This window comes from Meleagris gallopavo, chromosome 16 (genome assembly GCF_905368555.1).
Source record: "Meleagris gallopavo chromosome 16, MGAL_WU_HG_1.1, whole genome shotgun sequence".
Taxonomy (NCBI): Eukaryota; Metazoa; Chordata; class Aves; order Galliformes; family Phasianidae; genus Meleagris; species Meleagris gallopavo.
Window position 1 is genome coordinate 13,434,146 of NC_139419.1, and position 13,834 is coordinate 13,447,979.

General features: G+C 57.4%; 1 protein-coding gene across 8 annotated transcripts in view; it reads left to right on the forward strand.

Annotated features, from left to right (window-relative positions):
- Positions 1-10,632, forward strand: part of CAPN15 (calpain 15) — a 48,678-nt gene extending 38,046 nt beyond the window's left edge. For 7 of the 8 annotated variants that reach the window (XM_085237887.1, XM_085237885.1, XM_085237886.1 and 4 more), the window contains 10 exons: positions 2,073-2,281; positions 2,477-2,660; positions 5,112-5,335; positions 6,195-6,320; positions 6,434-6,586; positions 6,952-7,113; positions 7,949-8,178; positions 8,371-8,531; positions 8,780-8,958; positions 9,108-10,632. In XM_085237887.1, the coding sequence (XP_085094013.1) occupies positions 2,073-2,281; positions 2,477-2,660; positions 5,112-5,335; positions 6,195-6,320; positions 6,434-6,586; positions 6,952-7,113; positions 7,949-8,178; positions 8,371-8,531; positions 8,780-8,958; positions 9,108-9,285 (1,806 nt within the window). In that variant the 3' untranslated portion in view covers positions 9,286-10,632. Of the gene's footprint in view, positions 1-2,072; positions 2,282-2,476; positions 2,661-5,111; positions 5,336-6,194; positions 6,321-6,433; positions 6,587-6,951; positions 7,114-7,948; positions 8,179-8,370; positions 8,532-8,779; positions 8,966-9,107 lie in introns of all 8 variants that reach the window. The other variant, XM_085237890.1, reaches the window with a different exon arrangement.
- Positions 10,633-13,834: the final 3,202 nt, after the last annotated feature.

Sequence of the window (13,834 nt, forward strand, 5' to 3'; positions counted from 1 at the left end):
TTTCCCCCAAGTGGCAGAAGATGCTCCTGCAAATGCTGTTCTTTTTCTGCTCTCCTTCTGGGGTAAGCCTCCAGCTTCTGTGGACCAGATGGAAAGGGAATTGCAGTCCCATTCTGACGCAGAGACAAGATTCTTCCCGCTTGGGCCAAGGACTGCTTCCATGGCTGTGTCTGTGCTGCACAGACTGGCCATCACGGAGGTGTCTGACCTAGGAAGGAAACCACTGAGAATGATTCTGTTTTGGGGTTGTTTTTCTTTTAATTGCTATGTGTCCGTCCTTAATAGACCTTGGTGTCTTTATAGCAGAGAGACCCCGATGCTGCAAGTGAACGGTCTCTTTTGCAGGCAGGGAGCATCTGCAACGTCCAGTAGAATCAGGCCTGAATTAGGTGAGATGGCCAAGCTGAATTAGCAGCTCTCCACTGCTAAAAGGGGAAGGAGTCTTCCTCACCTCATCCTGTGCAGCTGCCCGTAAGAGCAGAGGGGATCAGCGTGGACCGGCTGGCTCGTGGAGCTCCCACAGTGGTGGGATGGTGCTGCTCCCAGACTCCTGCTTTCTCTTCTCCCTGTGTGTCTGTGACTTCTTGCAGCAGCCCAACCACAGCTTCCCCTGGCCAAGCTGGGATGTCAGGCAGCCTCAGAACATCCTCCTTCTGGCTGCTGTGTGTCAGCACTGGAGGGGAGCATCAACTGGCCAAACCTTCTGCCTGCTGTCCATGAGTTGTAGGAGCAGCCTACCTTGCAGCAGAGATTTCTGCCTCTTCTGTTATTCCAGCAGTGCCTTTCTCAGCACTTCTCAGTGCCTGGACCCCATTTTTAGCTTTATCCCCAGGCCCTCATTTTTAGCTTAATCTTTTCATGTTCACCTGGGAGGAAAGATGGGCTGACCTCTGCTCCTCTGCACAGGGCTGCTGCTTCCTGCCTCGTGCTGTCCCTTCTCTTGCTCATCCCCCTGTCTCGTGCTTTTCCTCTCCTCTCACTCAGCGTCCTTCCCCCTTCTGCGTAACGGCGTGTGTCAGCAGTACAGCGTATTCTGCAGAGCCAGAAACATGACCCAGGACTCTGCTCTCTGTGCCTGCTCTGGCACCTCTGCCTGCAAAACCATTCTGTTTACAGTCTTATCCCCTTGCAGGGCAAACAGGCAGAGCTCCTTGTCTGGCACCATCTAGGAGCTGCCCTGGCGAACGTGCAAGGGCCTGGCAAAGTGTCCACCGAATGTCCTGTGCAGCCAGTGCTCCCCAGTCTGTCATAGCACAGGGCTTAGTGGCGTTTGGATGCTTGTGCTCTGAAATGTGCAGTGCCAGCTGCACTTGTGAGCGTGGATCAGATGCTCTCCTTGAGAATGTGAATCCTGGGGACGTGTCTTCCTTGGCCTGTATTGGTGTTTGCGTGGTGACAATTAGCTGCAAAACACCCTTCTGCAAAACAGGAGAGTTAATTGAGGCACTGTGTAGAAAGGGTTCACATCAGTGAGCTAGAACAGAAGCAGAAGAGGAAGGACAAATACCAGCTTGTTGTGAATAAGACCTCATTTAAAGCAGAAAGAATTTAATTTCATTTAATTAACAGTAACAAATCCTGGTTCTTACTTCACCCTGTGTTAAAGTGTCCGGAAAAGCCATTCTCCTCCCCTCGGAGAAATTCTGGGCTTCCATCCTACATCTGCAGCTGATACCTACAGGATCATCTGCCTTTCAGTCCATCCTGTTTTATTTTATTCTTTTTATTCTGTGATTATCTGGAGCTCGGGGCTGGGGCTGCAGAGCCAGGGCAGCTTAGCGTGGGGCTCGTGCTGGGGAGTGTTGGTTGCCAGATGCTCCCTGCAGGCCTGCTGCTCGCCTGCTTCACCGCTTGTAGAGGCAGCCAAGCTTCCCCACCGTCTGACTTTTAGCACCAGTGTGAGGTGTGAGACATTCCCTGCCCAGAAGGTTCCTGTAAAACAGAGAAAGGCAGATTTGAGCTACAGCTGGGAGCCCTGAGGAGGGAATGGGCTTGTGGCTCTCTGAGCTGGAGGCCCCGGGAGCTGCGTGTGCCGCACACACTCATGCTATCCTTGCTTTTTGCTCTTGCAGAACAAAGTTAATTTCGTAGATGACAGTTTCCACCCTGGGCCCAAGTCTGTGGGATTCCCAGAAGGTGACAGCGTGCAGCAGAGGGTGAAGCAGTGGTTGCGGCCCCACGAAATCAACTGTAACATCTTCAAAGACCGATCGGTGAAGTGGTCGGTGTTCCGGACACCCAGACCCTCAGATATCCTTCAGGGACTGCTGGGAAACTGCTGGTAAGGAGGAGTTGAGCTGGGTGACTCTTGCTGCTCCTTCCCCCATCACCCAGGTTGGGTTCAGACCCCTCAACCTTACCCAAGCTCACTTATGTGGGGCCCGTCCTCCCCTTCCCAAGCACTTCCATTTGCTGGGCGGGGCATTGCCCCATGCTGCTCACCCGACCCCACTGAGTGCATCCCTATTCCCTGCAGGTTCCTGAGCGCCCTGGCCGTTCTGGCTGAGCGACCAGAGCTGGTGGAAAGGGTGATGATCACACGGACGCTGTGCCCCGAAGGCGCCTACCAGGTGCGGCTCTGCAAGGATGGCACGTGGACCACGGTGCTGGTGGACGACATGCTGCCCTGCGATGAGTGCGGGTACCTCCTCTTCTCACAGGTCAGCAGCTCCGGTGCCCACGGGGAGACTGGGGGGGTGGGCAGCACTCTGGGGAAAGGAGCTTGTCCCCATTTGACTGCTGTAGTTTACATGTGGCTGCGTGGGTGCTGTTTGCTGCACCCTGAGGTCAGCTGAGCTCTTTGAGGCCGTTGTGTAAACCCAACGTAGACCTCCTGTTGGTATTTTCCATGCTGCGATGGAGAAGTTTATTTTGCAGTTGTTTTTTGCATCACTCCTCTCTGCATTGCAGGTCAATTCGCTGGCATGGGAGGACATCTTTAAATGCACAGCAAAAGGAAAATATTTCTGCATGTTTTTGCACTGAGGGGGCAGAGAGGAGCTGAGCAAAAGCTGTGTCTTTGCTCTGCAGGAAGGTCTGGCAGCTTGGCTTTGCCAGGAAGGGGCTGTGGTGAGGGGGGGGAATGCACAGAGCAGCCTGTTTGGAGCCAGTGCCCGGTGGCTCTGAGCACACTCAGGTGGCATCTGCTAGGATGAATGAAGCTCCCTGAGCCACTCTGGGACGTCATTGCGCATTCTGCCCTGCTTGCCAGGCCCAGGGGCACTTGCTGGGATCATTTCCATGAAGGAGACTGAGAACGTCTTTATTGAAACCCAGACTGCAGAATCTGTCAGCCAAACCGTGCTGGAGACGGGGAGCTGGGACTGTTGGGTTTGACTTTGTTCTGCAAATCCAAATCCTTTTTACAATACACACAGCTCCAAGCATGCAGACTGTGAGGACTGCGCTATGGGGAAACAAGGCCTGGAGATGAGCACTCAGGGAAGCTGCACACTGGTGCAGCTCACAGAGTCCCCAGCCTAAGCTGCACTCAGCATCTCCCACAGTGTGAAAGTGCCCGGTGTTGGCCCTTATGGTGGACAGGATCCAGGCAGATGCAATTCTTTATTTTCAGCGTAGAATTTGCTTTTCTAGACTTCCCTTCCCCTCCCCCCCATTCATCTTCACTCCTCTTTTTTTTGAGTCTGCATTGTTGTTTTGTTTTTTTTTGAGACTGAAGCTTTTCACAGGCACTGGGCTTGTCTTGCTGCTGTTTCCAAATGCGTCTGAATCGTGATGAGATTTTTCTGCGGGGTGTTCAAGTGTGTGAGCTCATATGGGGGCCTAACAGAGGAAAGCCAAAGAATTTTAAAATGAAAGGAAAATCATGTTTTTGTCAGTGATCAGAGGCTGCATCTCAGCTAGAAATAAACACCACGGATTTTGTTGAGACTCAGAAACAAACCAGAGAAAAGAATTTGTGAACTTTCTTCAGTCTTTGCAGCCCTCCTTTCCCCTCCTAACCCTTGGCTGCCACCTGTGAGTCACACACAACCTCGCATGCACCACAGCTTTCCCCTGCTGCCCTCCCAGCACAGTGCTGGAGTATCACCAGCTGAACTGGATTTGTTGGAGACACAGAAGCCACGCTACCTGTCTCCTTGCCTCCTGTGTTTGTACACTTGCAGCCTTTGCAGCCACGTCTCCTCCGAGGGCTGGCCATGCCCAGGACTGTGGCAAAGCACTGCTGGTGGCTGCACCGTGAGCCATGCTGGGTGTTGGCTTGGACACAGCTGAGAATGCTGCACACCAACACCGTGTTGATGGGTTTACAGAGGCTTCATAAACCTCTGGGTACATTAATGCATGTTCTGTGTTTCTTTATGGATCCCTGCTCAGTTTGGCTGTGCCAAGAGTTGTAGCCTGGCACCGCAAGGGTGGGAGGGGAGATGTGAAAACGCATCTTCTCATTTCATCTCGCCTCTGTCTCTGTGCTGGAGCTAGACGAGTTTGCTTGTGAGTTTGTGGAGCTTGTCCTTGAGACAACCTCTGGGTTCCATGTGTGAAATCTGATCAGTCCTGAAGCTGTGTGTGCTCTAGGCAGCCTCTTCCACCAAAGGTGTGTTGGTTTTCGTTTGCGAGTGTGCAAGTGAAGGCCTGCTGTTCCACGTGTGCTCTTATGGAACATTTTGCAGTCTGAACTGCTGAGGAAGGAGGTGGGTAGGAGCCCCCTTCTGTGTGCCCCAGGCTGCAGCTGTGTTGGCATCTAAGGACTTGACATGTCAAGAAGAAAAAAGTTCTTTATGATAAGAGTGGAGAGGTTGCCTAGAGAGGTGATGGGTGCTCCATCCCTGGAGACATTCAAGGTCAGGCTGGATGGACTCTGAGCACCTGATGGAGCTGTAGATGTCCCTGTTCATTGCAGGAGAGTGGCACCAAATGGCCAGTTGAAAGACTCAGACGGTTCTGAGATTCCATGATTTCCCCAAAAGGGAGTTGAACCACACAGACAGCATGCTGAGCAGGCAGCAGAGGGTTCATCCACGGCCTTGTGGAGATGAGCTCCTGGTCCTGCTGCCACTGGGGGTTGGCAGAGGTGGGTGAGCTGGGCTTTGTGAGTGCTTGTCCGTCTCCTGCTCGGAGTGGCTCATGATGTGTTTCTCTTTCCCCAGGCCCAGAGGAAGCAGCTGTGGGTCGCGCTCATTGAGAAGGCCCTGGCCAAGCTTCATGGTTCGTACTTTGCCCTCCAGGCAGGGCGTGCTATTGAAGGCCTGGCTACACTAACCGGTGCCCCCTGCGAGAGCCTGATGCTGCAGGTCAGCTCCACTAACCCTCGCGAGGAGCCCATTGACACTGACCTCATCTGGGCCAAAATGCTGAGTTCTAAGGAGGCTGGGTAAGACGAGGCAGGAGGGGCCGTGGCAGGAGTGTGGAAGCTTGGAGAGGGGGATGAGGGGGACATCTCTCATCTGCAGGGGCTCAGAGGAGGGAGGGTTAGTGCATTACTTGGGGTGGGGCCTTCCACGCTTGGAGTTCACCTAAATTGTAGAGTGAGCCTCCAAGCTCCAAACCACAAGTGAAGTGGTTTTTCCTTTGTTTAATTTTCATATGAAATTAAAATCCTGGTGAACTTTGTGATTTTTATCTCCCAGAAGTTTATATGGCCAGTATCGAGCCTGTGGGGTTGCTTTGCCCATGTGCAGTGTTAGGGTCGCAGCTGGGATATGGGTTGATGCATCCCAGCACATGGTGCCCCCCCGACCTGGCCCATTCAGCCCCCCTCCCAAATGTGTTGTTCTCACCGCTGTAGAGCAGCATGCAGTCAGCCGTACCATTTGCCTCTCCACTTGGCCCAGTCTATGGCAGGACGCTGGGCTCTAGCAGAAAATGGGTGAGGTTTGGACATTTCCAAGCCTGCAAGTGGGAAGCGGTGGGATTGGGCAGGGCAAGGACGGCTCTGCACTGTTTGGTGCAATTTGGAAGTCAACCAAGCGCTCTGCTCTGAGGGCACTGCTCTGAGAAGCTCACCGTGGAGCCTGGGCTCAGCACAAACCCCAGAGAATGGAGGAAGGTCACTTCTGCTCAGGGAAAGCTGTGCTCACCAGGACCAGGGCCCTGCTTCAGGGAGGTTTGCTTGTGGTTGCAGAGGGATGTATGAGAGCCTGCTGGGGAGAGCCTGTCTCGTGCCTCAAGCAGTGGGTATGAGCTTCCATCACGCCTTGCAGGACATCAAGCATTCTGCTGTCCCCCTGCAGGTTCCTTATGGGTGCATCCTGTGGTGGGGGCAACATGAAAGTGGACGATGTGGCCTATGAGAGCATGGGGCTCCGTCCACGGCACGCCTACTCCATCCTGGACGTGAGGGATGTCCAAGGCTTCAGGTGAGTTCAGGGCAGAGGCTGGCATAATGCAGCACGTGTCCTGCCAGGAGAAAACCCTGGGGATGAGTCTCCTTTCTCCTGAGTGTCTGACCCCACTGGTCCCTGTCCTTTAGGTTACTGCGGCTCCGGAACCCGTGGGGTCGCTTCTCTTGGAATGGCAGCTGGTCTGACGAGTGGCCCCACTGGCCTGCTCCCCTGCGCCACGACCTGATGCCCCATGGCAGCAGCGAAGGGGTCTTCTGGATGGAGTACAGCGACTTCATTAAGTACGGTAGCACCCAGGGTACAGAGGCAGTGAGGAGCAGGCAGTGTGGCAGGAGGGAATGTGGGGGGAAACTGCCTCAGTTAGGAATTTGTTTGCTCAGAGGAGGCAAAGCCCCAAAAGCACAGAGCGGTGGGCAGCAGTGGTGACCCAGGGTTGCGCTTCCCCTCCTTTGCAGGGAGGATGAGAAAGGGAAAATGAGACATAGAGGCAAAATGGGGCAGGCATGGCCAGGCATCGCTCTCTGGGTGCAGGTAGTGTTGCAGGGCCTGCAGCTTTGGGCTGTGTGAGCTGCAGCATGCCAGGGAATGGGACAGAGCACTGCACGCCCAGAGGACCCCCCAGGCACTGAGCCCAACTTCCCCACAGATATTTTGACTCCGTGGATATCTGCAAGCTCCATTCAGACTGGCACGAGGTGCGTGTGCAGGGCATGTTCCCCAACAAGGCCAATGGACCAGTGACGGTGACATCGCTGACGGTGTTGGAGCGTGCTGCCCTGGAGTTTGCCCTCTTCCAGGAGGGCAGCAGGTGAGCTGGGGCAGTACGAGGGCTGCAGGAAGTGACCAGAGCAGGGAGAAATGCTCAGGGCTGTCCCTATCATACCTCCTCTTCACACTGTGCTATATCTTGGGCTTGTAGAGCTCAGCAATGAGCATCCATTGAATCACAGAATCACAGAATGCCCTGGGTTGAAAAGGACCACAATGCTCAAGCAGTTTCAACCCCCTGCTGTGTGCAGGTCCCCAACCAGCAGCTCAGGCTGCCCAGAGCCACATCCAGCCTGGCCTTGAATGCCTGCAGGGATGGGGCATCCACAGCCTCCTTGGGCAACCTGTTCCAGTGCCTCACCACCCTCTGGGGGAAAAATTTCCTCCTAATATCCAACCTAAACCTCCCCTGTCTCAGTTTAAAATCATTCCCCCTTGTCCTATCACTATTCACCCATGTAAACAGCCGTTCCCCCTCCTGTTTATAAGCTCCCTTCAAGTACTGGAAGTCCACAATGAGGTCTCCCTTGAGCCTTCTCTTTTCCAAGCCAAACAATCCCAGTTCCCTCAACCTTTCCTCACAGGAGAGATGCTCCAGCCCTCTGATCATCTTAGTGGCCCTCCTCTGGACCCGTTCTAAGAGCTCCACGTCCTTCCTGTGCTGGGGGTCCCAGGCCTGGACGCAGTGCTGCGGATGGGGCCTCAAATTGGCATTTCTCTGATCCCCATGGCTCGTGTTTCAGCCAGAACCCAAGCCTGGACACCAGTTCCTGGAGCAGCCCCCAGTGCAGAGGAAGGACTCTGAACCCATGGCCTCTGCACTCTGTGGGGAAGCTCTCTGGTGACGTGTGACCCTTCTCCCCATCCCGGCACAGGCGGTCGGATGCTGTGGACAGCCACTTGCTGGATCTGTGCATCATGGTTTTCCGGGCCACCTTCACTAGTGGCAACAAGCTGAGCCTTGGCCGCTTGATGGCTCACAGCAAACGAGCCGTCAAGAAGTTCGTCAACTGCGACGTGATGCTGGAGCCGGGTGAATACGCCGTGGTGTGCTGTGCCTTCAATCACTGGAGCGCTGCGCTGGCGGGCCCCACTGCCGCACAGGGTAAGGGGCTGCACGCCCTCCACGTGGCGCTGCTGGGGGAGGCATTGCGGGAGGCGAAAGTGAGGTGCCCTCGATCCTCACTGTAGGAGATCTGCTGGGGATGGAGGTTGCCCACGTGTGGAGCACCCTGGTCTTGAGGAGCTTGGGAGCAATCTCACCCATCTCCCTTTCTCTGCGTTGTTGTCTCTGCAGCATCCAGTCCCACCAGCAGCCGGCCGGCCACCGATTACTCCAGCTACATCCTGGCCATCTACAGCTCCCGCCTGGTGATGGTGGAGCAGGTGGAGGCGCAGCCCACCACGCTGGCAGATGCCATCATCCTGCTGACTGAGAACAAGGGCGAACGCCACGAGGTGAGAGCAGTGGCACTGGGGGGGGACAGCGATGCCAGCAGGACTCTGCCTTCGTCACATCCTCAGCCTGGCAGGAGCCAACCGAGCCCTGGCTGCCCCCAAACCCTCCCCGCCCCACGGGTGCCCATCTTTTTCGCTCCCTGGTGCAGCATGGGGTGCCTTGTGGATGGGCAGTGCTCAGAGGTGGTGCTGCACATTGACACAGCCTGCGAGGTTCACACGCCTGACCATGCCATTTGCTGCTGCAGGGCCGTGAGGGGATGACATGCTACTACTTGACGCACGGCTGGGCAGGGCTCATCGTGGTGGTTGAGAACCGGCACCCCAAATCCTACCTGCATGTCCAGTGTGACTGCACCGACAGCTTCAACGTCGTCTCCACGCGTGGCAGCCTCAAAACACAGGACAGCGTCCCTCCCCTGCACAGGTCTGGGGTAGGCAAGGGGGGGAGGAGCGGGGCAGGTTGGGGCAGGAGGTGATGGCACCCCACGGGTGCCGGGCCAAGGCAGAGCCTGGGGTTGGGGGAGAGCCGTGGTTCAGCACGTGGCTGAGCACTGAGCCCCGCTCTCTCCGCAGGCAGGTGCTGGTGATCCTCTCCCAGCTGGAGGGTAACGCCGGCTTCTCCATCACCCACCGCCTGGCGCACCGCAAAGCCACCCAGGCCTTCCTCAACGACTGGATGTCCACAAAAGGCACCCACAACCCGCTGCTCACACCCGAGGTTGCCGGACTCCACGGACCCCGACCTCTATGACGAAGCGCCGCTCCTGCCCCGCTCCTCTCTCCCGTTGCTTTCACCGAGCCTCCAGCCCAGGGTTTCCCCCCGTGCTGCCAGCACTGAGCCGTGGGGCAGGGCCGGAGCGTGGCACCGAGCACTTCGCCCTGTGCCACGGGGCTGGGGCAAACTCTCAGGGCCGGGACCAGCTCTGCCCGCTGCCCCCCCACGCACTTTACGAGGAGCAGTCGGGGGGCACGGGGCCATCTCAGGATCCCACCCGCTTTGGGCACACAGCGTGGTAGCAGGGGGCTGCAGTAGACGTGGGGACTGGAGGTTGCAGTCAGCGTCCTTCCCAGGCACCACGCTCAGGGCTCTGCCCCGTCCTGCAGCACCAGGGCCCTGGTGCTCCAAAAAGAATATACCTCTGACGTCTGTCCGTCTGTGTGACCCTCTGTCTTGTCTCCTCTGTTGTCTGCTGCCAGGACTGAGTGGGCACTGAGGTACTGCAGCTGCCGGGGTTGTCCCCACGTGTTGGGGCCGGGATGGAGAAGGCGCAGGGTTGCTGCAGAAAGCTGCTGCTGTTGGTTTTCGCCACACTTTGGGGCAAAACGAGGACGTAAACCTCGGCTCCAGGGTGGGGAGCAGGGCTGCGGGGTGCTGCTCCATACCCCCCAACCCATCGCAGTGTTACTATGCAAAGGCGGCCGCTGGAAGCAGCGCCTGGAGAGAAGCCATGCGTCCCCTCCCCGCGCCCTGCGGGTGCACGGGGCAGTGGCACGGGGCAGTGGGGACAGAGCTGGGCTCTGGGGAGCAGCTCCCGCAGTGTGGCTTTGCTGGGGAGAGGGGCAGCGATTCTGAAGGCCGATGGTGAGCCCCATCCATCGGAGAGACAGCAGTCAGCAAGAGCTTGGCCAAGAGCTGTGGGGGCCACTGGGGTTCCATGTTGGGGTGACCCTACGGCTGGCTGGCTGCACGCAGCTGGGTGTGTGTGGGGGTGTGTGGGTGCGTGTGTGTTCTGGGGGCACTGCTCTGGGGCAGCCTGCAGCAGTGGGGATGTGTGGGTGCGGGGTTCGTCCCTCTGTCCCTCCCGGCCCCGAGGGCTGGGGCTGCTGAGCCAAGCTCTGTCTGTGTGTCTGTTTGTCGCTCTGTTCTCTCTTCCCCCGCACCTTCCTCCTCGGGATGATTTGTCCTTCACTTTTTCTCTCTGTCTTTCTGAGCTGTGAATATTTTTAACCCTGTAAATACTGTCCAGCTCTTAAGAAACATAGGATATTTTATCAATTGTAAATCAGATCAGTAATCCCTGTATGATATGAATTATCCATGGGTGGTTTTCAAACTCAGGTTCTGACGGACCAAATAAAGTTTTGTTTTTTACTGAAACCGCCTGGTTTCACTCTGCTCTGGGGACACTGCAGAGAGGTGACAGCCACCACCTGGCTTGGGAACCAGGACCTTGGGCACTGGGGCAGGCTCCAGGGAGTGATTGTGGCCCCAAGTTGCCAGAGTGCTGTTGGGACACCATTTTCAGATGTAGGACACATCAGTACAGGCTATGGGCTTACCTGCTGGACTCTGTACAGGAGGAACTGGGCGTGCTGGTGGCCATCGGTGTGCCTTCATGGCCAAGAAGGCCTCGGGTGTCTGGTTGGCCAGTGGTTGACTGAGCTCTCAGGGTGCCCTTGAGGCCAATGGGATGGAACCTGGGGGGCACTGCAGAGAGGCCAGCAGGTGAGGGAGGTGCTCTCTGCTCTCCCTGGGAAGTCTGTATCTGTAGCACTGCACCTTGTGCTGGGCTCCCCAGTTGCAGACAGACAGGGAACTGCTGGAGAGAGCCCAGTGGGGGGTGCAGAGATGGGGGGAGGGGGGCTGGAGCACATCCTGATGGGGACAGGCTGGGAGCCGTTGGGCTGTTCAGCTGGGGAGGAGAAGGCTGAGGGGGGATCTGATCAATATCTGAAAGGTGAGAGCCAAGCAAATGGGGCCGGGCTATTTTTTGGGGGTACCGAGTGACAGGGCGAGGGGCGATGGGCACAGAATGAAATGTAAGAACAGACACGTATGGACGTGTCTGTACCAGAGCCCTGAAACAAGCTGCCCAGAGAGCTGGGGCAGTCCAGGGATGCTCAAACCTTCCTGGTCGCTTTCTTGTGCAACCTCCTGCGAGGAGCTGCTTTTGGGGGAGGCAGTTGGACGGGGTGAGCTCCAGCGATGTACTACGGTACCGTGACTGGTTTTATTTAGGTGCCGGGCCGGCGGAGGGGTGCCGAGGGACTGAGGTGGAGACACTCCATCACCGTACGACAGCGGCACAGCCGGAGCCGCAGCGGCCGGGAGGTGGCAGCCGCTGCCCGCGGTGCCGCTCCTGCGGACCCGACGGCAGCGCTCCATCCGCAGCGCCTCACGGAGGTTGGGGGGCGAATGGGGGGGTGGGGACGGGCACGAGCACGGGGACGGCTTCTCCGTTGCGACCCCCACCGGGGCACGGCTCAGCTCCCCCCGCCCGAGGCCGAGGCCGAGGCCGGCTGGCGCGGAGCTTTCCGGCTGAGCGGAGGCGGCCGGCTGCGTGCCAACCCCATCTCGCCCCGGGTGGGCACCTTGAGAGACCAGTAGGGAGAGACAGAAGGAGAGGATTTCTGTCTTTCTTAAAGCAACTTGTAATAGATTTTCCGGGCGAAACATCTTTGCATTCAGGAGGCCCTGTCACAAGCCATCAGCCTCAGCCGGGGAGAAACAGATGGGGAGTTAATTTTGGTGGGGAGGGCGGGGAGGGCACTGCCTCTCTCTTTTGCTCTCTCCTCTCTCAGTCTGTTCAGGGATGGAAACGTGATGGCAAAGGCAGGATTTAACCCCTGCGTCCCCGCAGCCCCGCGCCCTGCCGGCAGCCCCGTGGTGGTGGCAGTGAACGATGCAGTCACCCCAGGCGGGCGGCTCGCGGTGAGCCCACACGGGCCAATGGGCCGGGGACAAATCCTGCCCTCCTCGTGCTCCTGCCGTGCCGGCAGTGCCAGGACCTCGACGGTGGCACCCGCTGGCCCAGCAGCACTTCTCCTGCCGGGGGGACGGGTGGCATCAGCACAGCCCCTGCCGCAGAGCTGTAGGGTACCTGCGGCACCGGCTGCGTGCAGACGTGTTGCGCTGTGGGTGGGGATGGGGATGCATACGGACGTGGATCCGGCACATCTCCCAGCAGCAGCTGTGCGGGTGCAGTGACAGCAGCGATGCTGCCCGTGTCCCCGGCCATCAGCACAGCCCTGCCGTGACTGAGTGATGTGGGACGGAGAGCAGCGGCTGCGGCAGGGTGGGAGGTGACGACTGCAGTAGTTAAGGGTTAGAATTAAGTGCTTTACAATGGCATATAATTGTGTGCCAAAAAGATATCATTGTGTTTGAATTAGCAGTTTCATAGCAGCGTGGCGTTTCCTTAACTATCCCTGTGGTCCCTTAAGTCCTTCCCTTTAGGAAGAAGTTTTCCACCCAGAGGGTGGTGGGGCACTGGAACAGGTTGCCCAAGGAGGCTGTGGATGCCCCATCCCTGCAGGCATTCAAGGCCAGGCTGGATGTGGCTCTGGGCAGCCTGGGCTGCTGGTTGGTGACCTGCACATAGCAGGGGGTTGGAAGTGGATGAGCATTGTGCTCCTTTGCAACCCAGGCCATTCTATGACATTAAATCTATGACATTAAATCAGTCATAAAGGGGGAGATGGAGACCAGGCAATGGAGCAGCTGGTAGCAAAGGAGACAGACAGTGGGATGTGAAGAGAAGAGTGGTGTCAGACCCACAGATTCGGCACACACTGTGTGTGACAAGGGGCAGCAAGGGGCTGTCCCATGGGGCTCTGCTGTGACCTCTTTGTGAGACCCCGACCCAGGGGATGTAATTATGAATAGGCATTGAATGGGAACATTGGGGTGAGATGGGGCTGCCAACGTGGGATGGAGAGCAGCAGAGGGCACAAAGCCCCCCCACACTGCCAGCTGCCAGCACTGCTCACCACCCTGATGGCAGCTTTGTCCTGTCCCAGTTCCCTTGGGCTGGAGCTGCTCTGGCATTTCCCATCTCACCAATGCCATCACTCTCTGTCCCGGGGAGTATGAACCCATCCTCCCTCCACCTGCCAAGCTCGGGGTGGGTCTTGCATGTGAAGGTGAGGGTCCTTGCCGTGTCCCCACGTGCACAAGCGCGGCCCTGGCTGCCCATTATGCCCTACCAGCACTGCCAGCACTGCCGGCCAGTGGCTACACTGCAGTTTGTGGGGTCCTGGCAGGGAGGGGGCACGCCGTGCTCGAGTGCTCTCCGTGATTCACTCTGACTATAATGGGAGCTGCTGGTGAATATTTTATGGCTCCCACAGGGCAGATAGAACATATTGTGCATTTTACGCCACAAATCTCCGCCTAGAGACAGAGAGAGGCTTAAAAAGAACATCATCACCAGCGCTGCGCGGGGGCGGAGGGGGCTGTACGGGGTTGGCACTGCTGCAAGGGCACGGCCGGGGCGTGCGGATCCCGTCCTCGTCCTGTCTCTGTCTCTGTCGCCGTCGCCGTCCCCGTCCCCGTCGCGGGCGATGCGGTGCTGTGCGGT